Source organism: Halichoerus grypus, chromosome 3, assembly GCF_964656455.1.
Source record: "Halichoerus grypus chromosome 3, mHalGry1.hap1.1, whole genome shotgun sequence".
Lineage (NCBI taxonomy): Eukaryota > Metazoa > Chordata > Mammalia > Carnivora > Phocidae > Halichoerus > Halichoerus grypus.
The window spans coordinates 205,508,192-205,534,308 of NC_135714.1; the positions used below are offsets into that span (position 1 = coordinate 205,508,192).

The 26,117-nt window shown below is 40.4% G+C and overlaps 1 protein-coding gene across 2 annotated transcripts in view; it reads left to right on the top strand.

Annotated features, from left to right (window-relative positions):
- Positions 1-26,117, top strand: part of CSMD1 (CUB and Sushi multiple domains 1) — a 2,059,737-nt gene that overhangs the window by 1,815,577 nt on the left and 218,043 nt on the right. For both annotated transcript variants that reach the window (XM_078069893.1, XM_078069894.1), the window contains exon 37: positions 8,917-9,021. In XM_078069893.1, coding sequence (XP_077926019.1) covers positions 8,917-9,021 — 105 coding nt within the window. The remainder of the gene's footprint in view (positions 1-8,916; positions 9,022-26,117) is intronic.

The following is a 26,117-nucleotide window of genomic DNA, read 5'->3' on the forward strand; positions in this document are numbered from 1 at the left end:
CACGTTCACATAACTTTTATTATGGCTCAGGTTGCAATTATTCTATTGTATTTAGTTGTTCATCTCTTACTGTGCCTAATTTATAAATTACACTTTATCACGGGTGTGCGTGTGTAGGAAAATACATATAGCATATATAGGGTTTGGTGTATCTGTGGTTTCAGGCATTCACTGGGGATCTTAGTATATATCCCCTGTGGATCAAGGGGGACTACTGTATGATATTTTATGTAATACAGTGACAACAGAGAAAAGAATGCTTTAATTCCTGTACCTCTCACATAGTTTTACATGGAAACTTCTGGTTTCTCTGTTATTTTACTTGGGAAGAGCAATGGCTTTTCTGATGGCGAGAGCCTCTCGCTCTTGGGGTTGGGAACCTAATGAGCCCCCCGGTGCGGAAAGGAATGTCATTACAATCATGAGCACTAGTCTCTTAACTCATCCCCCTACTCTTGGATTATTGGGGCCTGTCTGTCTCTTTCCTTCTCTATGTTTTGGCTGAGGCCAAGTATCTGAGGGGTCTTCCATCTTCGCCCCTGCAAGCTTTGGGGTAAATTATCTTGAGTTCTTGTTTCTAGCCCTCTGTGTCTCAACATCTCTCTCTTTCTACATGCGTACTGCACTGTGTGAGTCCCGAGGCAAACCTTGGCCTTGCCCCTCATACTTAACCCATGCAAGTTCTCAGAAGCCCTGCTCCCTTTTCTTTGGAGTGTTATGTGGCATTTGTCCAAATTTAAAAAACAGAGCTTCATTTTACTTCTCTCCATGGATCTTCTCTTTATTCCCTACTGGGCAGACTCCTGAGGCTATAAAGAATGAATGGTTTCATACCCAGTAGACACAGCACGGTGTCTTCATAGTTGAAGTTAATTTTGTGAGGGATGGCATGAATTTTAAGATTTCATTTTGGCTTTCTTTGTCCATATACTTGGTGGATGTGTTTGGTATAGTCAGGGACCTTGCAAAGAGTGGCTGAACAAGCTGATAACTGTTAACATTGGAAGGCTGGGGACCTAGATGGGAGCTGAGGACGTAAGTCGTATGGAGAGTAATGCGAACCAGTATCTCAGGGTTTGAGAAAGGAGTTAGAAAGATGGAAATGAGGAAATTGAATTTGAATTAGAGGTATCAGTGTGAACCTGTGGTTTTAATATGTATAGATAAAAATTAAAATGTGTGTGTGTGTGCATGAGCATATTTCCTACCTCTGTCTTTTGACAGATATAAAACAACACCCCAGCAGCAATGAAGCCCTCTCATACCCAATCTGGGCTCCTAAATATCAATGTAATACAATTTTTCCCTAGAGGAACCAACGTTCTTAGAGAAATGAAGACTCATTTCTCAAGGCTCTGGTAGGAAGAAAAAAGAAAAAAAACGATGAACCACTCTGTATAAAATAGAATTCTATGAATCCATCCAGCTATAAGAGGATACGTGCATAAATGAATGAAAAAGAGATTTCCCTTACAGAATGCAAACTAATAAATCTAGAAGGAAGGCGGAATTAGAGAATCATCATTTGGCAACTGTTACAGTAATAAGCAATTCAGGCTGGAACATCAATGGATGCTAAAACTGACGGGTGAAATTCTAATGAGAAACAGCATGTTCTCAGTCTCTGTGCATGTCCCCACCTGATCTGTACTCATCAAAAGCGGAAAGTAGTAACTTCAGGGGGGGGGAGCCTGGCAGACGCCACCTTCGCCAAGCGTTAATGTGACGGTCGCCAATAATGCAACAAGGTATGCACCGGTGTACTGATAAACCTGCTGTGCAAACCAACAGACAAACCAAAAGCTCAATTTGTTGTGGGGTTGCAAACTCAGTGGTGTAAACACTCCCACCTTGGCTGATTTAACAGCCACGATGCCACTGTGCTCAGGGTTGAGGAGATGTGCAGCCTTTGCAGCCTGAACAAGCAACTCCCTCACACCCCCGAGGCAAGCATGGAGCAGATGAGACAACCCAGCAAGAATATAGCATCATCTCTTGTCATGCTTGCCAAAAATGCATGAGCTGAATATAATTGCGAAGACTGTCAGGCAAACTCAAATTGAAAAATGTTCCACACAAAAAATGTGCATGTGTTTTTCAAAAGCATCAAGTTGAAGAAGGCGTGGGAAAGACTAAGAAACCCTTCCTGATGGAAGGAAATGAAGGGAACCGGAGGTTGAACGCACTGAGTGATCACGGACAGAATCCTTGGGCTATGGGAGCCATGAGTGAAGATTCTCGGAAATCGAATGAGATCTATGTGTTGAATCTATGCATCATAGACTGTGGCGTCTATGTTAGTTCCTTTGGAATTTGTGATGTGTTGTAAGGAACGCACACTGAATTTTTACAAGAAATGGGCTGTCATATTTGCAAATTGCTCATAAATGGTTTAGGATAAAATAATTTTACATATACACACATAAGAATTGGGAGAGATAGACACAATTATTATATAATATGTAGAGAGATAGTGGGTATGTGGGAGCTTTGGTACTATATTTGTACTTTTTTTAAGGTAGAAATGATTTGAAATGTTTTAACAGGAGATTTAAAAAGAAACGTTATATGGAAAAAAAAATGACAAGTTGGCCATAAAATTTGAATATTTGTAAAAACGTAATCAGTATTTAAACTTTTTGTGTTTCTATGGTACTTTTAAAAATATCTATAAAAGAATATTGAACCCATTTTAAAAGTTAGTGGTTGAGTACAAACAAACAAGCATGAGAAGTTGTTAGAGGTACATATTTCAGGAAAAACAATCGACTGACTTCTTGAACAAATTCAAGTTTTTTAGATTTTTTATTTCTGTTTGAACAGCCCTGAATATGTAGGCATTATGTTGTAAGCCATCTAAAATTATTTTTGGAAGTAGGCAGGTTATAAATTATAAATGAATGGAATAGATCAAAATTCATACCCATTTGTAGCTGACAGTCAGTATTAAGGGGAAGTAAGTATCTGTGCTGAGGGGAGAATCAGTAGGGGCAATAATACCTTTGTCAGTTTTCTTTGTTGGGTATTGCTCTATCTAGGTCACAGTAAAACAATGTGATAAAAAATACACTGCCTGTGGCAACACTTTTAAAAAACCTCCCAGCTGCATTGTGTGTGGTGGGAAGACCTTCTGCCGGCCCACTCCCAGAGGAGCCCCAGGGGCAGCGCCCGCGGGGCCGGCGCTACACGCCCTCCCTCCAGCTGGGGCCAGGGGCTCCCTGCACAGCATCCTCCCAGGCCTCTCTGGCTACTTGGCACCTGTGTGTTTTGTCACGGGAGACATCAAGATACAGCAGCTTTTGCAGAAGAGCAAGTGACCATCTCTCATGTTACAGGTACAAACAGGACATCGTTCATGAATTGCTGCAATTAGCAGTAACGTTTAGAAAGAACATGAGTCACAAAGCGTTGTCCCATACACAATCATGTGTTACTCTCAGGTACAGGACTTAATATCGTCTTCACTTTCTAGAATTGGATCATGTTAAAATGACATGTTTCAGTGACAGAACTGATCTGGGTCAGAGTCAGGGGTGGACGTGGGTTTTCTGACCCCACTGTAACCTGGTCAACTGAAGACCAACAGATAAAAACGTCAAACAATGTACAGTGGGTCCCTGTACGTGTAGATATGGGGACCGGAGGCTGTGAAATAGATTTTCAAAAGTATAAGTTAGGGTCTCATCTCCCAAAGAAAGCCATGAAACTGAGCAGGAAGCGCTGTAGAGAGGTGTTGTCCTACATGTGCCCTCAGAGAAAAGCTGTGTCTCTACAGACCTGGTGGCCGGGATGGTGTTTATGGAGGACATGGCAGCTTGGTCGTTTTCTAGGCTTGGGTAGAAGACCCAGGGGTGGGAAGTGAGGAAGGGCAGCCCTGCTTCGAAAGAGTTTTAGTTAATGAAACAGTAATGTAGTGGAAGCAGTCATCGATTATCCCAAATTCCAGGCAACAAGTAATGCAGATGCTATCGTGGGAGCAGGTTTGGTTAGACGAGTTAGATCTATGGTGACATTATTCTTTCTGCAAACATTACCTAAATCTACAAAAATAGTGCTTGTGTGAGTAGCACGTGTACTAGAACCCCTGTTGTGAGGAGCGCTGAGTAAGGTACGGGATTGCTGAGTCACTCTCTTGTGCCCCGAAACTAGTGTCACGCTGTTGACGATACTGGCATTAAGGTTTTTAAAAAGTTAGAAAACCACTGAAAAAAAAATTTTTTAATTACAAAAATAATACCAGAGTGAGAAGACAGCAGTCATACACAGCCAACAAAAGTGGGTAAAAATTGGTGTTTTTGGTGGATGTCTCTTGAATTGGGCCAACTAGTGGGTGCAGTGGACATCCCTGCACCTCCTGGCCTTCCTCCCTCCTCCTCCTAAGTTCCTCACGGACGCACTGGGCGTGCCCTCTCTGGGGGAAGGAGAGACAGTGTTCCTCAGAAAAATTGCTTCTCGTTTTGTAAACAGGCTAGTGTACCACTCTTTTTTAAATTATGTTCAGTTAGCCACCATACAATACATCATTAGTTTTTGATGTAGTGTTCAGTGATTCATCAGTTTAGCATAACACGCAGTGCTCATCACAACACGTGCCCTCCTTACTACCCATCACCTGGTGACTCCATCCCCCCCCCTCCCTTCTGTAACCCTCAGTTTGTTTCCCGGAGTCCATAGTCTCTCATGGTTCATCTCCCTCTCTGATTTCTCCCCTTTCAGATTTCCCTCCCTTCCCCTATGGTCCTCCGTGCTATTCCTTATGTCCCACATATGAGGGAGACCATATGATAGGGTACCCCTCTTTGCAACACTCCCCTATCTGTACTTTATTAGTTACCAGGTAGTTTCAACAATAGTCTCTCTTTATATAGTTGTGCTAAGCAGCAGGGATAGGCTTATGGTTTAAAAACAGTGTGTGTGTCTCAAACCAAGGTCAAATACCTGGGTTAAATCTTCAAACATCTTCTAAGTGTTTATTATTCAACACACAACTGCAGTGTTCTTAGAGTGAATCGTGCACTCATTCTTCAGGCCTGATAAGACCCCACCTCTCAGAGCCAGGCCCTCTTGACAGCCAGGAAGATGGTTTGAGGCACAGACCCCACATCTATCAGGGATTCCAACTTCTGGAAGAATTTACCCACCCACGTGCATGCATGTATGTCCACACACAGTCAATGAGTAGTGTGTGCAGTGTTTTATTTTCTTTCCATTTTTCACTGTCCTCCTTCCAGCACAGACCAGGAATGGTTTGGATTCTGATTGGTCAAAGATGCCAAGACACATGCTCAATCTGTGGGTGAACCTTGGTAAATCCAGTGAAAGACTGTCTATGCTAATGAAAGGTCAACGAAAAGTCCTTAATGTATTTGCAGGATGGAGTCAACACACTCATTTGCACTTATGATAGGATATTTTATTGGGATGTTATTTCTGTCTCTGTCCACTGGTATTCTTCCCGTCCTCGTGCCAGGAGACAGCCTGGTTTTGCCCTTGGCTTGGCTAAAGGCAGCAGTTTGTCCATAGCCAGGTTCAGGCCTCTCCTGGCTCTGGGCTTCCAAAAACCACAGCTCCTGAAAGCAGAGAGGATGGCAAGTCTCAAGGTTCAAACAGCTGACATGACCAGAAGGAAGGTGAGAAGCTCTCCAGGCCTGGAGATCCTCCGGGGAATCAAGTTATGGTGGAATCGCTCACGGTGCTGCAGGGAGGTGGCAGGACCTGAGGGCATCAGTGTCTGATGCGCTGAGCAAGGCAGAGAGCAGTCTGCCGAAGGCCAGCACAGGACCTTGGAGCTGCTGGAATCAAGGGACCACGTGAGCTTGGGGAATGAGCAGATGTGACGTGAAGAGCAGAAGACCTGCATGTTTGGGGCTGTTTGCTCTCTTTGAGCAGGGAACAGACCCCCAGTCAGGATGGGGATTGAATTTCCCCAGCTCTACAGGATGATCCCTCAGAGCACGTTGAAGTAGTTTCAAAATGTCAGTGAAAGATGTGTGTTTCAGCCATGTCTAAAAATGAAATTTACAAGCATTATTCATTTGTGAAAAGATCGTTTGTGTGCAGAATGTGGACTGTGTGGGGAGAAGGCAGACAAGGGCTTGGGAGGTCAACTGATGCTCAGGCAAGAGCTGAGAGTGATGACAGCCCAGGCAAGAGCTGAGAGTGATGACAGCTGTGGGCTACAGAGTAGACGCCTGATGGAAGCTTCCACGGCTCCCTGGTTCATGTGATGGGTCGCTCTGCTTCTTGTCCTCAGGTACTGAATAAAGTGCCAGGCTTTGAGGCTCTGTGCTGATCAGGGGAAGCTCTGCTTGGTATGTAGCCAGGAAATAACTGGTGTGTCTGGTGAGGCGGTTGATAGGTTTGTCAAGCTGGTGAAGACGTGTTTACTGCATGAGTAAGTGACTTAGTGTGAGAAGGGAGGGGAGATTGTTGAAGGAGTAGGAATGGGTAGGAATAATTACTGGATCATGGTAGTTCTAGTTTTAATTTTTGTGGAACCTCCATACTGTTTTCCAGAGTGGTTGCACCAGTTTGCATTTCCCACCAACAGTGTAAGAGGGTTCCCCTTTCTCTGCATCCTCACCAACCTATGTTTATAGCAGCATTATTTACAACAGCCAAAATATGGAAGCAGCCTAAGTGTCCACTGACTGATGAATGGATGAAGATGTGGTATATATACAATGGAATATTATTGAGCCAGGAGAAAGAATGACATCTCGCCATTTGCAACAACGTGGATGTTGCTAGAGAGTATTATGCTAAGTGAAATAAGTCAGTCAGAGAAAGTCAAATACCGTATGATTTCACTCATATGTGGATTTTAAGAAACAAAACACATGAACAAATAAAATAAGAGACAAACAAAAGACAGACTCTTAAATGTAGAGAACACACTGGTGGTCATCAGAGGGAAGTTGGGTGGGGGGATGGGGAAATAGGTGATGGGGATTAAGAGCACACTTGTCGGGACAAGCACTGAGTAATGCATAGAAATACTGAATCATTATATTGTACACCTGAAACTAATATAACGTTGTATGTTAATTATAATTGAATATAAAAAAAAGAAGGTAAAATGGATCAGAAGAGAAGGGAAAGAGCATCCCAGGCTACAATTATGGGGACACCTCAAACAGAAAACATCAGTTGTGAAAAAGAGAAGCCAGAAATACAGGCAGTGGTTAGATCATGCAAGGTCTTTAGGCCAAATCAAGGAGGCTGAAATCCCATCCTAAGATCATCAAGAATCCATGAGAATTATAGTATGAAATAATCATAAGTTCATTTTTTAAAAAAATCCTTTCCTCCAACTCCTGAATAGAGAATGAACTGTTTGAGGACAATAGTAGATTCAGAAAACAGGTTGAGAGAGGGTTGCACTCATCGAGCTCAGGGGTGCTGGTGGGTTGCACTGGGGTGATGGTGGTGAAGGGGCGGGGGGAGGCTGGCTAGGTGGGGCCCGTTAGCAGGTTGCAGGGCAGTGTGGGGTCACAGAGAGAAGGAAGCCTCTAATGGGGGAAGGAGGAAATGCTAGCAGTGTTGTTGACTAACTCGGGGAACGCAGGAGGCTGGCCAGGGTTTACAGGCTTGGATTATGAGTTAGGCATTGCACACGCCATCGTCCAAGGTCCTTCGGACACCCAGTGACGTGAGGCCAGCTGGAATCTGTACCTGGAGCTGGAGGTCACCAGGATCCCTAAAGTGGAGAGGGAAGGATGATGGAAGACCTTACCTTTCTGACAATGTTCATCTGCCTTGGATAATTATGAACTTACCTCCTTATTCCGTTACACAATAGGGTTATTTTCAGTGCAGCTTGGCCTAGTAATTTGCTCACACCACAGTGAGTTTGACACAACAGGTTTTCCCTTGACTCTCCTAAGTGCTAAGTACGCCCTTGAGAGAGCAAGTCCATGCAGGGAGCAGCGAGCATGTGCGCTTGTAGAAAACGGGATTTAAAGTTCTTATCATTTCCCATATGTAATACCTCTTACCAGAATACTTAAAACTTCTGATTGATGGACATTTTTCTTTTCCTCAGCCCCCTCCAATATCACAGTGTCTTTGTCACTCTTGTCCTCGACGTCTGTACATCTCCTGCTGACTTGTGGGTTGTCACGACACAAGGCAGAACATTTTAAGTAAAGGAAGCATTATTTATCATAAACCTGCATTTTCCTTTTCACACGTGCTTAGTTGGAATCATTTGCAGATCTCAGTGGGAACATTGTTCAGCACGGATCACACAAGGATAGAAGAGAGGATACGTAGTCAAAAGCAGCATTTTATCAATAATATATTGGTCAATCCACCCAGACTAACTGCTGCCCCCTCCCCAGGACCTCCATAAGACTTGCTCATTTAAGTTTTATCCCTTCTTTGTTCAAGTCAAAACAAAACAAACAAAATGTGTTGTTAAAAGAATGCAGTGTGAGGGGCACCTGGGTGGCTCAGTTGGTTAAGCATCTGCCTTAGGTTCAGGTCATGATCCCAGGGCTCTGGGATCGAGCCCCATGTCAGGATCCCCGCTCAGTGGGGAGTCTGCTTCTCCCTCTCCCTCTGCTGCTCCCCCATGCTTGTGGCCCCGAATAATAAATAAATAAAATCTTAAAAAAAAGGAATGCAATGTGAAAAGCCAATGCATGGTAAAATATAAGAATTTGTGTGTCCATGTACTGATACAATAGAAAGATGTCACATCAGCTTGAGGAGAGCAGAGAAAATGTGTAACTTTACAGTGTGAGAACAAGAAAAAGGCTCGAAGTACAAAAGGATTAAAGCCAATACTCAGATTACATAGGTGGCTATCAGACCATAGGGATTTGGAGACCAAAACAGATACCTGCATCTATTTTATAGACAGATAAGTGAATGCATTTGTCATGTTATTGCTCTACTCCATGTCTCCTGCAGGAACCACAGTCCCAGCCCTTCTGAACAGCACCTCCAACCAGCTCTATCTGCATTTCCAGTCTGATATTAGTGTGGCAGCTGCTGGCTTTCACCTGGAATACAAAAGTAAGGTCAACTCTTTCTGCATCCAGCTTCCACTGTTATACTGCGTACCTTTCTGAATGGAAACAAAGTCCACACCCTTATTACGTAGGAAAATAGTATTGTTCTAAAACTACTTTAAAAGTTGCATGAAAGTGGGTCATATAAAATCTCTATGAAATATTTATTGTAAAAAGCAAACGAATGAGGACATGCAGATGTTAGTATCTGGAATAATTGGATAGATGCAGATGTTAGTTTCAAAAGCACAAAGCTTAACCATTTGTACGATTCCTGTTTTTTTTTTGTGAGTGATAGCAAATGTTCATATTAACGTCCCGAAACATAGAAAATCATAATTTCCAAACAAATTATGGTCATAGGCCTTTCCACTTCTAGACTCCAAGGCTGTCAGCACAGAGTACCACTGAGCTCACAGCTTTGTGTATTATTCATTCTAATTGGAAGAAGGTATCGTGAAGGAGACACTAACCTTTTAAAAATGAATGTGCAAGTGAGTTAATAGTCTGATAAATGGGTTGACAAAGGTCAAATTCACAAATCTTCTTTGGCGTTTGATTATGCAGGTAAACCTTGTAAAAACGAAATAAGAATTTCCAATGAGAGTCAGGTTTATTTTAGGACATGTTTTCAAGCACTAAAAATGCTTAATGTTGATATTCATCTTCTTTAATAAGCAGTTGCAAATAAGAAAATACATGGATAAGCTTTAATAAGTGATCTTTTGAATTGAGATAAACAGTTTGCTGAGATGTAAATGCATGCATGTTTTTGATAGGCCAGGTTTCCAGCTGATGATAAATATTCTGAACCAGACAGAAACCACAGGGCTGTTTCCCATTTCAGTTAAATTCCCCTACTTATTACAGGCATTTGTATGCAAGTTTATTCCAATTTATTTGAATAGGACTACTTTGGTGACAGTATAAAATGATGCTGTAGATGTTATTTATGTACGAAATCTCTGGAAAAAAATCTGCTACTTTGATACATTTTGTGAACATCTGTAGATAGGAAACTATCAACCTTATTTATGATAGTGTTAATAAACTCACTAATATTTTTAGCAATGTTAGAACTCATGAATGCTCTTCTATCTTTCCCTCAAACTTATCTTGCAGATTCGGGCTTTTCACTCACTTCTTATAAGAAGAGGTGTTAGTGAAATAATTAGTCCTCAGTTACTATTACATAAAATTACAGCTGCAACAATGTAATTATCTACTTTCTACTTTATTCCCAACCAATATACTTCATTAAAAGAGAAAGACTAAGATATTTCTCACCGAAATGAATCTTGTTTAAAAATCCAACGCCTTGTTTCATTACTTAATGTATTTATTTTTTAGTTGCCCAAACATAATGCTATGTTTTCATTTGCTCACATTTGTTCTGAGTGGTTGTTTTCTGATGCTAACACCATTCTGATCCCTCCCGTGTCGTTCATGTTCTCCCAATCTCCGGTGTATTTAAAAGCACTCATTTCTCAGTTCTAATTCCTTGGGCCAGAGTTCAAAACACTGGTCATATAAAGGGTTTGTAGAATTAATCTCATTAAGGCCAACATCAAACAGAAGAAGGACTGTTGAATTAGGCTGCCAAAAGATTGTCTCATATTTTTAATCTGTTGACATATTTTTCCATCTACCTTAAAATATGTACTGTCGATCTGTAAGCCTCTAAATTCAGATTTGTCACTAAAATTGATATCCATGAAATAATAAGAAAAAGGACCAAAACACACACTCTGTGGCAGGTCCTGCTTTAAACATGTTACAGCTCCTTACTCAGTTGTCCTCAAAAAACCCTAGTTTGGAGGTATGGCCAGTGCTTAAAGGAGGAAGAACAGAGCCCGTAGTCACACTGCTAGTGACCCACAGAATGTGAGACACTTCATCACGGAGGCCCTTGACTGAACCCCATGCTAGGATCCCAACTGTCCTGTCCGAAAGTGTTTTACAAATGATGACCCCGAGGTTCATGAGCAGGTGGATAATCCATGGAAGATAGAGGAGCTTGTGAATCCGTTTGTCCCTAAAACCAGAACTGCTATGGCTGATCCACACCTGCTTCTGTCTGAGGACTTTCAGTTTTCTCATTGGGAAGTAAACACTAGGCTCTGGTAAATATCCCGGTCCGTCGTTCCAGGTGAGCACTGATAGGAATTTCCCAAACAGAAAACAAACATTTTTACGTTTGGGATGAATTATCAAATTTTATTTTATTTTTTATAAAATTTATTTATTTATTTTTAAAGATTTTATTTATTTATTTGACAGAGAGATACACAGTGAGAGAGGGAACACAAGCAGGGAGAGTGGGGGAGGGAGAAGCAGGCTTCCCGCTGAGCAGGGAGCCCGATGCGGGGCTCGATCCCAGGACCCTGGGATCATGAGCTGAGCCGAAGGCAGACGCTTAACGACTGAGCCACCCAGGCGCCCCTGAATTATAAAACTTTAATGATCGCAAAAGCAATTCCAAGAAGGCCTGATCCAATATGTATGATCTAGCTTCTCTTGCGTGATCTGGGTAAAAACTCAAAAGACCAGATCACTGAATGCTTTGTGTGTTCTCGAAGCCAGCAGTCCTTCTAATCTGGATGGGAAGCTGGATAGTTACACGGGTGTCACCTTGCTCTGGGCTCTTTTCTTCAGAGAGAATACCAAAATAGAACAAAAAAATAAACAGATATCATGAAACCTTACAGATGTACGTAGACAATAATATACTGGTTGACCCTGGAAATTAGAAAATCTGCACTAAGGGTATGTAGCGTATGAACTTGCTCCTAGGGAACAATATGGTGGCAGCTATCCTTGAACTCAACACGAACAGAGCAGAGAATGTTTTATATATTGGAATATCTATTGTTGATTGATATATATAAGTCATGTATGTCAATATATCAGTTAACCAGGGTTTATTGATTTCAGTGGGATTTGGTGGAAGAAGAGGTAATAAGATTGAAGCCATATGCCCTATCGGAACCTTTCTTTTTGTCTGATTTGTATTTTGTTGATTCTCCCCTTTCCCTGCCAGCTTTTGGTTTAATTGAATATTTTTATTGCTTCAATTTATCTCCACTGTGGGCTGATTAGATAAAACTTAAAAAATACAATGCTCTGCCAAGAGTTTAAAAGATACATCTTTAGTATTTTAGCACCTTCAAATGATACTATGGCCTTTCATGTAAAAGAGCCTTACAAGTGTGTATTTCTAATATCTGCTTTCCATCCCTTATGTTATTCGTTGTCTTACATTTTATTTTTATAAGCTATAAAGCCCACAAAACATTTTTACTACTTTTGGTTTTTACGTTCCTACTACTTTACTACAACAGTGATCTTTTAGACTGAATAGAAAATAAAAATAAATATCTTATATTTACCTTTGTTTTTAGCATCTTTGGAACTCTTTATGTCTCTGGGTCAATCCAAGTTTCTGTCCGAGGACGTTTCTTTCGCCTTTCTTGTAGTGCAGGTCTGCTGACAATGAATTCTCCCAGTTTTTACTTTTTTTAAAAAAGTCATTATTTCACCTTCATTTTTGAAAGATGTTTTGCTGGGTACAGAAGTCTGGGTTGAAATTTTCTTCATTTTCAGTATGTTAGATGTCAGTCCCTTGTCATCTCACTTCTTAGTTGATGATGAGAAGTAACCTGCTGTTTCCTGTATCTGTAGACATGTGTGTGTCCCTTCTCTCTGGCTTGCTGCAACAATTTATCTTTATGTTTTATTTCATCAGGTTAATTACGGTGTGTCTAGGGCTGACTGTATGTGCGTACTCAGTATGCTCTGACATCTTCTGTTAGTTACAAACAAATCTCAGCCACATTGCCATCCCAAATATTGGCTTTGCCCCACCTCTTTCGGCTTCTTCTGGGACTGCAATTACATGTACGTTAGACTGTGTGACATCATTTCATACTTCTTGGTGCTCACTTCTGATTTATTCACTCTTTTCTCCTTGTGTTCTGGTTTGTATGATTGCTATTAACCCTTTTGCAGATTCACTGAATCCTTCCCCAATGGTGTCACATCAACTAATGAGCCCATTAGAAGAATTCTTCATCTCTGATATTGTGGGTCCCCCCAACTAGAATTTTCTTTTGACTTTTTCTATAATTATCGTCTCTCTACAATCATTACTCCATCTGTTCATGCATGCGACCTGTCTCCCTAGATTCTTTAACATATTTTTCATAGTTACTTTAATATTCCCATCTAATATCTCCATTCTTGGAGTATGTTCTGCATCTGGCTTTGTCACTTTCTCTGGACAAAGGGTTGCTTTTTCTTGCTTTTTTGTGTGTGTCTCAAAATGCTTTACTAAACCTGGACACCTTGAGTAGAATGGTGGAGAATGCTTTTCATAATACGTACACCTGGGGATGGGCACAGCACTGTTGGTAAGCTACTGAGTCCCTGCGGGCCCCGGGTGAGCTGGTTTGAGTCCTATTGTTCTGGTTTCTTCCAGCGCCCTCCAGATTCCCCCAGTTGTGAGCTGCCAGCACCACGTGCTGAATTCCAGAGATTTTTCTCAGGGTTAGTGCTCCACCTTGGTTTCCAGTCATCTCTAAACATGTTTTCAGAAGACGGGGTCGCCCTGCAAACTCTCTCCCTCCCCAGTAGTAGACTGCCATTACCCATCACTCTGTGCTGGGCTCATGCCAGCCTCAGGGCTCTGCTGCCGTTCTCTTCCAGCCAATGCCAGACCCCGGGAGTCTGCACGTGGGGGTGATGTGCGCTCAGCATCCCCACCCTCCCTCCCAAGGCCTTCTAATTCTACCTGTTGTCTGTCTTCAGGGGGGACTTCCTGCCTGTCCCCAGTGCCAGGAGACCATTATCTTGGAATCCGTAGAGGATACTAAATTCATGCCGGTTTTTCTGCCACACCCTGGATACAGATCTTCCTTTTTTATCCACCCTTCTCCAAGCTGCAATGCCTCTTTGCCTGTGCCCTAGAGGTTACAGATTTTGCTGCCCCTCCCCTAGGAGTTTAACACTTCTATTGCCTATAAGTGATGGGTTCAGGGAAGCATGTGATATTTCATACCCTTCTCTCCATAGAAAAACTATCTGGGGGGCTCCCTCCAGGCTCCTGCTGTGCTCCCAACATTTCTGACAATCACCTGTGGAAGGAAGGGCAGACGCCCCTCTCTCTGGGTCCTTGAGCTATTTGGGCCCCATGCCTGGCCTTCAGTAGTTTGCCAAGAGGTTACCTGGTTTGTTTTGTTCTTTCCTAAGTGTGAGTGTTGGTTGCCTTTGTCCTGTATTCTGTGACAGAGATGGTTTCCATGTCCTGTATCTCCTGGAATGGGCTTATTCTTCTTTGGAATTGCTGTCAGCTAGTACCCACAACCTCATCCCGTGGATGAGTTCAAGAAAAGTTATGGAAAAAAAAAAAAAAAAGAAAGAAAAGAAAAGTTATGACTTTTTGGTTTAGATTTTTCTCATTGTTAAACTGAAAGCAATGCTTTACTTTTCAGGTTTCTATATCCCATGTGGAAGTGGAAATCTTTTTATGGGTTTCCCCTCATTCAAAGATAAATATATAAATACCAAAATTATTGTTTTTTAACAACTTTTTTTTTAAGATTTTATTTATTGTTAGAGAGAGAGAGAGTGTGAGTGAGCATGACCAGGGGGAGCGGCAGGCAGAGGGAGAAGCAGACTCTTTGCTGAGCAGGGAACCCGATGCGGGACTCGATCCCAGGACCCTGAGATCATGACCTGAGCTGAAGGCAGACGCTTAACCAAATGAACCACCCAGGTGTCCCACCAAAATTATTTTTTTAGGTTAGCCATGAAGAAGCTTTTCTTGAATGCTCATTTTTAAAAGAAATTATCCATCTATATCATCCATGTAGCACACACACAATTGTAACGTAGTAATATAGGATTCATCATAACTATGAAAAAATTCAGAGACATTTACAGATAAATTATGGAATTAAATTTAATATATATTTACATTACAAATATATTATTAACAGAGTAAGTCCATCTAATTCAGAACTGTTCTCCATTTAGAAATTTCTTGAATAGAAACTATTCTGATTTTTACATATAACTGTGTTTACTTCATAATCATATTTTTCATGATTAAAATCTCCGTTAAGGGGCACCTGAGTAGCTCGGTCAGGTAAGCCTCCAACTCTTGATTTCAGCACAGGTATGATCTCAGGGTCGTGATATCAAGCCCCACATCAGGGTCCACACTGGTCATAGGTAGAGTCTGCTTAAAGATCCTCTTTCCCTCTGTCCCTCCCCCCAACTCGCACACAGGCACACTCTCTCATTTTCTCTCTTTCATTCTCTCACAAATAAATGAGTCTTTAGGGCACCTGGGTGGCTCAGTTGGTTAAGCGACTGCCTTCGGCTCAGGTCATGATCCTGGAGTCCTGGGATCGAGTCCCGCATCGGGCTCCCTGCTCGGCAGGGAGCCTGCTTCTCCCTCTGACCCTCTCCCCTCTCATGCTGTTTCTCTCTCGCTCACTCTCTAATAAATAAATAAATAAAATAAATAAATAAATAAATAAAATAAATGAGTCTTTAAAAAAAATTCTTCTCTATTAAATGAGACCATTTTTGTGGCTCAGCTTATATGTACTTCTGTCTTGCTAAGTTGGAAGATATTTAATTTCTAAATCTGCTGTGAACCATGCAACACCCCATTGAATGCGTCTATCCCAAGTTAAGGTGATAAACCCATGAGTGAGTTTGCCCTCCAGTGCAGGGCTCCTGCAATTATGCCAGCCTCTCTAGTGCTGATGGATGGCACTCAGTCAGAATAGCACCAAAATAATTGCATATGTAGAAGCTTTTTTATTTCATTGTTTTTCTTAGGAGTTTGTGGGGGTTTTTGGTTTTTTTGTTTGTTTGTTTTATTTTGTTTTTGTTTGTCCTATCAAAACTCACTATTGGGAAACACAGTGGAGTTAGCAAAAATATTTCTGAAGTCTGTAAGACATGACATTTGCCCTCCAGGAGGCAAGGAAGACAGGGAGGCTGTTGTGCAGGATAAATTTCAGATATCTTACAATACATAAAGTAGGCTATTCTTCTTTAAATAGTAGCCCAGCTATGGACATGGTCCAATGTGGAAGCCATTGTCCCACGTGTGGGGCTCTGGCCTGCGGACAGAGAAGGCTACGGTGGATCAGAGCCAGGAACATATAACCTATGACAACGACAGCCTCACGTAAGAAGAGGAGGGAGAGTGAGACAAAAAGTTGCAATAACACATTCAGAATATATTTATTCTGAAAAAGGTTGGAGTTTGAATCAGTGATTTGTAGTTATTATGAGGAAAAAAAGAGAAAATTTGTAGAAAAGTAATATAGCAACTCTTTCATTGTTTGAATTGCATGTTTCTCCTTTACAAGGCAGGATTAAGTGGAGATTTCTTTTTTTTCCTCACATTTTAGCATGCTTGCAAGTTCAGTGTATTAACTGTCATTAGTTGAAATGATTATTTACCATTATAAAATACATATAAAATATTTTACTATTCACTTGATTTGGTTCAGACGTCAATGGTTTCTAAACTTATGTCTAGAGCATTCTGATATTATTTCAAGTGCAAGGAAGTTCAAAATTTATTATAGGTGACTCATGTATTATATAATTGGTAGTTAAGTGTATAGTGAATAAAAAAGATTACAAATCATGAATGTATAAGACCTCATCAAAAGATACATAGACAAATAAGATTTTCTATTTAAAAAAAAAAAAAATGACCTATCTGCTTTTCAGATATTTGATGCAACTTAAAAATATGTATACAAGAAGAAAATTAATAAAGAAATAAAATTTTAAACAGCAACCAAACTAAGGAGGAAGGTATAAGTGTACTGGCCACCTAGAATAAAAGAATTGCTATCGGGGTGCCTGGGTGGCTCAGATGGTTAAGCGTCTGCCTTCGGCTCAGGTCCTGATCCCAGGGTCCTGGGATCGAGCCCCACATCGGGCTCCCTGCTTGGCGGGGAACCTGCTTCTCCCCCTTCCTGAACTGTTCCCCCTGCTTGTGCTCTCTCGCTCTGTCAAATAAATAAATAAAATCTTAAAAAAAAAAAAAAGAATTGCTATCATTCAGCATTAAATGTAGCTTTGAATTAGTGGCAATACGAGCAAAAAGGAAATAGAATTTATTGGCATGATTTTCTTTTTAAAAATGAAAATGCAGTAATTAATTAAAAGAGATAAACTCCTTCCTTGTTCTGTATTCTAAAAGGTACTTAAAATTTGCAAGGGAAGTTGTCTTCAAAACCGGTTTTCTAGAAAATGCAGAAATGAATTTTACATCACAGTCATATATCAGTTTTTGATATACTGTTGAGAACATAATGTAATTAAGTGCATTAATTTTCTTCATGTTTGTTTTCAGTGAGTAAGTACTATATTTTATTTCCTTTGTGTATCCATTTCAAAATAGAATTCAGAAAGAACTATCTAAATAAAGATTAAAATTCAGGAAAATGCACTGAGCTTTTTGCAATCAAAAGTACTAAGCTTTTTTAGTTGGATACTATCACAATTGAATATTGACAACTTCGATTAGCCCTCTGTGATTGCAATGATCCTTATAAATATGTGTAAAGTATTGATGACTGTTTTAATGGCATTTTAATCTTACATTAATGCTAATAAGGTTTCTGAACTTGAATGATGGGTGTGATTAAAACTGTAGGAAATGAGAGACTGATCAAGATGGAGTCTCAATATAGCCTTGGGTGTGTTTACAGAGATTTCATTCTGTGTACTCAGAGGTTAGAGCTCACTGCTGCCCACCAAGTGAACATCCCGTAAACCAACACTCGTTCAATGTTATAATGAAGTTATCCTCTTTTTTTTTTTAAAGATTTTATTTATTTATTTGACAGAGAGAGACACAGCGAGAGAGGGAACACAAGCAGGGGGAGTGGGGGAGGGAGAAGCAGGCTTCCTGCCGAGCAGGGAGCCTGATGCGGGGCTCGATCCCAGGACCCTGGGATCATGACCTGAGCCGAAGGCAGATGCTTAATGACTGAGCCACCCAGGCGCCCAAGTTATCCTCTTAATCACTTCATTTTAAGCCCCTTTTTGTGTTTATTTCTATACTGATCACTTGTTGATCCATAATTTTTTTTCTAAATGTTCTTATTTCAAAGAATCTCCTGAGACCCTTGATTAACTTTTAGTTTGGCAAACAAAGAATGCCTCCCTGAATCCTATTAAAATTGCTTTCAGACACATCAATTGATAATTATTCATGTCTTCCTTGTTTTCTGTTAAGTTCTAACTGGACCAAGGAGCACAGAAGTATTTAAAGTACAGTTCACCCTTGAACAGTGTGGGGTTAGGGGTGCCAACCCCTGAGTAGTTGAAAATATGCATGTCGTTTTAACTCCCACAACAGTTAACTAATAGCCTACTGTTGACCAGAAACCTTACCAATAACATACACAGTCAATTAACTCATGTTTTACCTGTTATATGTATCATATACTACATTGTTACAATAAAGTAAGCTAGAGAACAGAAAATGTTATTTAAAAGCTCATCAGGAGACAACTATATGCTTACAGTACTGTACTGTATTTATTTATTTTTTAAATCTTCATGTAAGTAGACCTGCCCAGTTCAAACCCGTGTCGTTCAAGGGTCAACTGTATTATAAATCCTGGCTTTTATTTTACATCACGGAGAATTCCAGAGGCCCCCTCCCCCCCGAAAAAGTGAGGTCTCTCTTAGGAGATTATTTCAGGCATTCAGCATCACCATCACTTGGTTTGGTGACAGGAGAATGCCGGCTCTATTTGGAGTTGAGTGTAACACACACAAAATGGATAACAAGTGAACACTTTCTTCCTACCTGTGATATTTCAGCATTTTTACAACTATTACATTTAAGTCAAAGGTGCAACATAAATGACTTAATCTCGTGGTCCTTCAGTTGACAAATAAGTGATGATTGAAAGCAAGTTTCTCTGTGGTGTTTGGAATCTCGGGCATTAGATTTGCAAAGGACCAGGGATGGAATGGATAGGACTGAGGATTTATCCTATGATTACATCTGTGGAGGGTCACCTGCTGTTCCCACACTTCTTTAAGAGGTGCGTCTTAGCATAACATGTGTTCGTCAGCTGGCCTCCTGGTTGCTGCTTGAGAGAATCATCAATCATTAAATCCATTGTGCTGCTGATCATGCTGCTCATGACTCAGAGAGCTGCTCGCACGAGAAGGAGCCTGGTTTCAAATTAACGGTTGTCATTTGGTGCATCTGCCCTTGTGACTCATTTGAGATTACTTTTGTGTTTGGTGGTTCTCCATTTGGAGTGATTTTCACAGAACATGCAGATTGGCCTTAATTTCATCTCTAGGGGATAATTGTTTCCCCCTCCCCTCAGTCGTGTTCCTCCTAAAGTAAACGGTGGGCATCCCAGCATTCATCATGAATTATTCGAGCATCTTTTATATACTCTGCCCTGTTCTCTAGGCTTTGTAGACAGAATCGTGAGGAGAGGAGCAGGCATGGTTTCTGCTTGTGTAGAATTTGCGTTCTACGGGTGGGCGTAATACACGAGAAAACCTGAGTGTCCGTGGTGGTTACAGATTGTGCTAGTACCTCGGAGAAAATAAACAGAGTTCTGACGTGCACCATGACTGCAGTGCTCTGTTTTAGACTGAAAATATTTCTTGGAGGAAGGATGGGAGAATGGGCAGTAGTCAGCCACAGAAAAACACTTGAGGAAAAGCATCACAGTTCAAGGAAACTATCATGGTGGAATCTATTGGAATGTGCTCACTTTCATTAAATCCTATCCTGTTTAAGTGAGTCTTTGAGTGTTATGGAAAAGCAAAATGGTTCAGCCACAGTGGGTTTCTGAGTCCAACTCTAGAAAAGTTATATGGAAAATGTTTATCAGATGTTAATCTAGCATTATCTATGCACTTATAGATCCTCTATGCCCACATAATGGGTAAATCTAGACTTTTTGTCCTTATAGAACAGATATTTCAATAGAGTCCCACCTGCAAACGTATATTGCTTTATTGAAAAGTTGTGGCCACTTGAAAACTACGAGTATTCTAGTTTTTAATCATTTGTTTGGTTTTAAGATCTTCTTACTTAAAGCTTAAAACTCATGATGTTATATTATCAAACTCATCCCTTAAATGTTAAAACTTAAAAGAATTCTCTATTCTATTGCTGGTCTTGCAAATTTTCCATGGTTAGTAACTGAGGAATAAAAATGCTGGAATTTGAATAAGTAATGACTAGTGGCTCTGGGACTTAGTCAACCATGAGCTGATCATTCATGAGATGCCCAATCCTATCAGATTTTGGATCAAAACTATAGACACAGGGGAGTGGACTTCAGCCGTGTAAGTGACTGAAGTGAGAAAAGTTTTGAGTGTCAGAAAAGGAAGCAGTTTTGGAAGGGGGAATTACACAGGGCTGTTTCCCACTCCCCAAACTATGAGGTTCCCTCTGCCTGTTCATCAGAGTTGTCTATTCTCTATGTCCTGTTTAATGAATAAAAATGAAGCACAAACTTCCTTTCTGAGTGAGCTTTAGTCAAATTCCCCCATGGAATCATGCACGACTTCATACCAGACACATAATCAACAAGAAAGCCTTTACAGCCCTTCCTCCTTAGGTCACTGGTGTGTTTTCCAGTTAAAAACATGTATTCCCCTACATCTTGACATTCCTCTCATTCTTCACGTTGATCTATGGCCATAACTTTCCACTGGTCCTTCGGTTTCTGCTCCTTTCTAGCCCAATGCCATTATACTCAGATTTCTGCCCCAATGTCTCTTTGATCACAACATTCATCTCTGCCTAAAATCCTTCAGTGGATCAACATTTTCCAAATTCCTTATCTAGGCATCTCTGCCTAATGTGTCAGCTGGTTTTATCACCCACTGTTTTCCCTCAAGCCATTTCATTCGGTCAGTTACAGTCCACCAAACACACTGTGTAAATTATCATTTTCCCGGGAGGGTTTCCCCTCTCCTTCTCCCCCGCAACCTCTCCCCCACTTCACTCTGCCTTTCCGAGTCCCACCTGTCCTTTAGGACCCACTCAGCCTGCTCCTCGCACTGTGTCAATCCATGTTCATTTCTCTGACCTCCATTTTTATCAGCATTGATTACCCACATGCTTCAATTACAATGCATTTTTCTTTGTATTATTGTTCTTTATGCCCTTTAAACACAATTAGACTGTTAGTTCTTTGGGATCCCGGGAAATATTACCCTTCTTCCACACCTCCTTTCTTTAATCTCTGTATAGAACTTAATAAATTTTGTTGGCTCACTTGTTTGTTTTCACATGATTTAATTATGAGGTGCTAATGTCCAGTTAAGAGGAAGAAGACACTTAAAGAGATAAGGGATAGATCTGTGATCAGATCTGGTTTTTTGATAGTCCATTTGAAATGAAAATTATATCATTCACTCTTCAGTGTGAACAATTTTTTTTTAAATATTTTATTTATTTATTTAATTGACAGACAGAGAGAGAGAGAGAGAGGGACAGCGTGAGAGGGAACACAAGCAGGGGGAGTGGGAGAGGGAGAAGCAGGCTTCCGGCAGAGTAGGGAGCCCGATGCGGGGCTCGATCCCAGGACCCTGGGATCATGACCTGAGCTGAAGGCAGTTGCTTAACCAACTGAGCCACCCAGGTGCCCCCAGTGTGAACAATTTTTTTTTTATCTTTACATATTTATGAAGGGTTTTGTATTTCCTACAGATGCACATGATGCATGGGTTTGTTAAAAAAGTCTTTTGAGTAAGGCTTTGCTGGCTCTTAGAGATATATGGTAACTCACTGTAAGGCTGTCTTCCCAAAGAAGGAGAGGGATGCAGACAAGGATATTGAAATGCAGTGTGGCCCGGGGCGCCTGGGTGGCTCAGTCGTTAAGCGTCTGCCTTCGGCTCAGGTCATGATCCCATGGTCCTGGGATCGAGCCCCGCATCGGGCTCCCTGCTCTGCAGGAAGCCTGCTTCTCCCTCTCCCACTCCCCCTGCTTGTGTTCCCTCTCTCGCTGCGTCTCTCTCTGTCAAATAAATAAATAAAATCTTTAAAAAAAAAAAAAAAAAAAGAAATGCAGTGTGGCCCATGCTGTGGGAGGGTAAGCTACAAGTTAGGGGACCTTGTTCATACTTTGTCGTGTATCTGAGTCTAGACTGACACACTTATCTCTACTCCTGCTTATTTTTTATTGTGGTAAAAAACACATAACCTTAAACTGACAATCTTAACCATTTTTAAATGTGTGGTTCAGTATTGTTAAATATATTCACATTATTGTGCACCAGATCTCTAGGACTTTGTCATCTAGCAGATCTATATACGATAAAACACTAATTCTCCTTCTCCCATCCCTCCAGCCCTTGGCAAACCCATTTCTACTTTGTTTCTGTGATTTTGACTATTTTAGACTCATACTCTATTTGTCGTTCTGTGACTGGCTTATTTCACTTAGCATAATGTATTCGAGGTTCATCCATATTTTAGTCTATGACAGGATTTCCTTTTTTTAAGGTTAAATGGTACTCCCTTGTATGTATGTACCACACTTCCTTCTGTCAGTGGACATTTTGATTGCTTTCACCTTCTGGATATTGTGAATAATGCTCTAAGTGAGTGTGGAAATATTTCTTTGAGTTCTTGCTTTGAAATCTTTTGGATATATACCCAAAACTGAGATCGCTCGATCATATAGCTTAGTTTACTCTCCTCCTCTAGTTCCTTGAGGTGTAAAGTTAGATTATTTATTCAAGATCTTCCTTCTTTTTTAAAGTAAGCATTTACCACTATAAATTTCCCTCTTAGTCCTACTTTTACTGCATCCCAGAAGTTGTTGGTCTGTCACATTTTTGTTTTCATGTATCCAGATATTTTCTAAATTCTCTTATTTGGCCTTTGACCTATTGAATTTAAGATTTTGTTTAATTTCCACACATTTGTGGAAATTTCTGTTTTCCCTCTGCTATTGATTTCTAGTTTCATTCTATTATGGTCAGAGAAGATACTTTGTATGATTTCAGTCTTTTTAAATTGGTTAAGGTTTATTTTGTGACCGAACATTTGGCCTATCTTTGAAAATGTTCCTTATACACTTGAGAAGAATGTGTATTCTGATTTTTGGGTGGAGTATTCTGTAAATATCTGTCAGGTCCATTTGGTTTTTAGTGTTGTTCAAGTCTTCTCCTTTCTTATTGGTCCTCTGCCTGGTGATTCTATCCATAAGTTAAAATGGGGTATTGAAGGCTCTCAATATTATTGTGCTATTTCTATTTCTCCCTTCAATTCTGTCAATTTTTGCTTTAAACAATTGGGACTCCTAATGTTAGATTATATTCCTGGGGAATTGATCCTTTTCTCATTACACAGTGTCCATCTTTGCCTCTAATTCATATCTCAAAGATACCTTATCTTATCAGTTCTTATCTCAAAATCTATTTTGTCTCTTGTAAGCATGGCCACTTTGATCTTTAGTTTCCTGTTTTAATGGGACATCTTCTCATCCTTTCACTTTTAGCCTATGCATGTCCTAAGATCTAAAGTGTCTTATACTGTTATCACAGACCTGTACCTCTGAAACAAATAATACATTATATGTTAAAAAAAAGAAGAAGATAGCAGGAAGGGAAAAATGAAGGGGGGGCAATCGGAGGGGGAGATGAACCATGAGAGACTATGGACTCTGAGAAACAAACTGAGGGTTCTAGAGGGGAGGGGGAGGGGGGATGGGTTAGCCTGGTGATGGGTATTAAAGAGGGCACATACTGCATGGAGCACTGGGTGTTATACACAAATAATGAATCATGGAACACTACATCAAAAACTAATGATGTAATGTATAATGATTAAAATAACATAATAATAAAAAAAAAATTAAATGAGATAGATAATCAATGGTAAGCATTTAGCACATCATAGAGAGTAATGTCAATAAATTATTGCTTTTATTATTTTTTATTCCTGTTGTTAAGATGACAGAATATGGAAATTTCATATGGCTGAACCTAATACTGTATAGCCCAACGTTTAGTATTAAATAAACAGTAAAGACAAAAAAAAAAAGTGTCTTATAAACAACATGTAATTGGATATTTTTTTAATCCACTCTGCCAATCTGTGTCTTTTAATTGTTATATTTAATTCATTTACATTTAAAGTAATTACTGATGAGGAAGGGCTTGCTGTTGCCATTTTATTCATTTCTTTTCTTTTCTTTTTTTTTTTTTTTTAAAGATTTTTTGTTTATTTATTTGAGAGAGACAGAATGAGAGAGAGCGAGCACATGAGAGGGGGGGAGGGTCAGAGGGAGAAGCAGACTCCCTGCCGAGCAGGGAGCCCGATGCGGGACTCGATCCAGGGACTCCAGGATCATGACCTGAGCCGAAGGCAGTCGCTTAACCAACTGAGCCACCCAGGTGCCCTTATTCATTTCTTTTCTGAATGTCTTAGAGCTTTTGTGTCCCTCTTTTCCTTTCTTGCTGACTTTTTGTGTTTTGTTGATATTTTTGTAATGATATGTTGTAATTTCTCTCTCATTTCACTTTGTGTGTATTATATAGATACTTTCTTTGAGGATACCATGGAAATTACATAAAACTTCTTTAAGTAATAAGAATATATTTTAAACTGATAACAACTTCTATCACATATAAAAATCCTATTCCTTTATATCTGTTCTCCCCCTCTTTTTGATGACACAAATTACCCTTTTATATTCCATATCCATTTACGTAAGTTTGTAATTACTTTCTATGCTTTTGCTTTCAAAATTTTATAACAGATTTAAATGTGATTTATGTACTTATATTATAATACTACAGGATTCTATATTTTTTACATATTTACTTTTACCAGAGAATTTTATAATATTACATGGTTTACTATCACTATCTACTATCTACTATCACTTCAATTTGAAAGACTCCCTTTTGCACTTCTTTTGGGGCAGGTCTCATGGTGCTGAACTCCCTCAGTTTTTGTTTATCTGGAAATGTCTTGATTTCTCCTTCATCTCTGAAGGGCAGTTTTGCTGGATATGGTATTCTTTTTTGCCAGTCTGAAATTTTGTTTGTTCATTTGTTTTTATTTGTTTGTTTTTTATCTTCCAGCATTTTAAATATACATCTGACTCCATTTAGCCTACAAGTTTTCTGATGAGAAATCCACTGGCAGTCTGATAGGAGGTTTTCTTTTGAACATTACAGTTTTCTTTTCTTTTGCTATTTTTTTTTTTTTAAAGATTTTATTTATTTATTTGAGAGAGAGAGTGAGAGAGAGAAAGAGCACAAGAGCGGGGAGCGGGAGAGGGAGAAGCAGACTCCCTGCTGAGCAGGTAGCCCGACGCGGGACTCGATCCCGGGACTCCAGGATCATGACCTGAGCCGAAGGCAGTCGCTTAACCAACTGAGCCACCCAGGCGCCCTTCTTTTGCTATTTTTAAGAAAAAAATGTTTTCTTTTTGCATTTTTGTCTGTGATAGTTTGATTATGATGTGTCTTTTTTTTTTTTTTTTTTTTTTAAAGATTTTATTTATTTGACAGAGAGAAAGACAGCCAGAGAGGGAACACAAGCAGGGGGAGTGGGAGAGGGAGAAGCAGGCTTCCCGCAGAGCGGGGAGCCCGATGCGGGGCTCGATCCCAGGACCCTGGGATCATGACCTGAGCCGAAGGCAGTCGCTTAACCAACTGAGCCACCCAGGCGCCCTTCTTTTGCTATTTTTAAGAAAAAAATGTTTTCTTTTTGCATTTTTGTCTGTGATAGTTTGATTATGATGTGTCTTTTTTTTTTTTTTTTTTTTTAAAGATTTTATTTATTTGACAGAGAGAAAGACAGCCAGAGAGGGAACACAAGCAGGGGGAGTGGGAGAGGGAGAAGCAGGCTTCCCGCAGAGCGGGGAGCCCGATGCGGGGCTCGATCCCAGGACCCTGGGATCATGACCTGAGCCGAAGGCAGACGCTTAACGACTGAGCCACCCAGGCGCCCCTGATTATGATGTGTCTTAATGTAGGTTTCTTTAGATTTATCCTGGTTGGACTTCTTTGAGCTTCTTTAATTGGTATGTCCATTTCTTTCCTCAGATT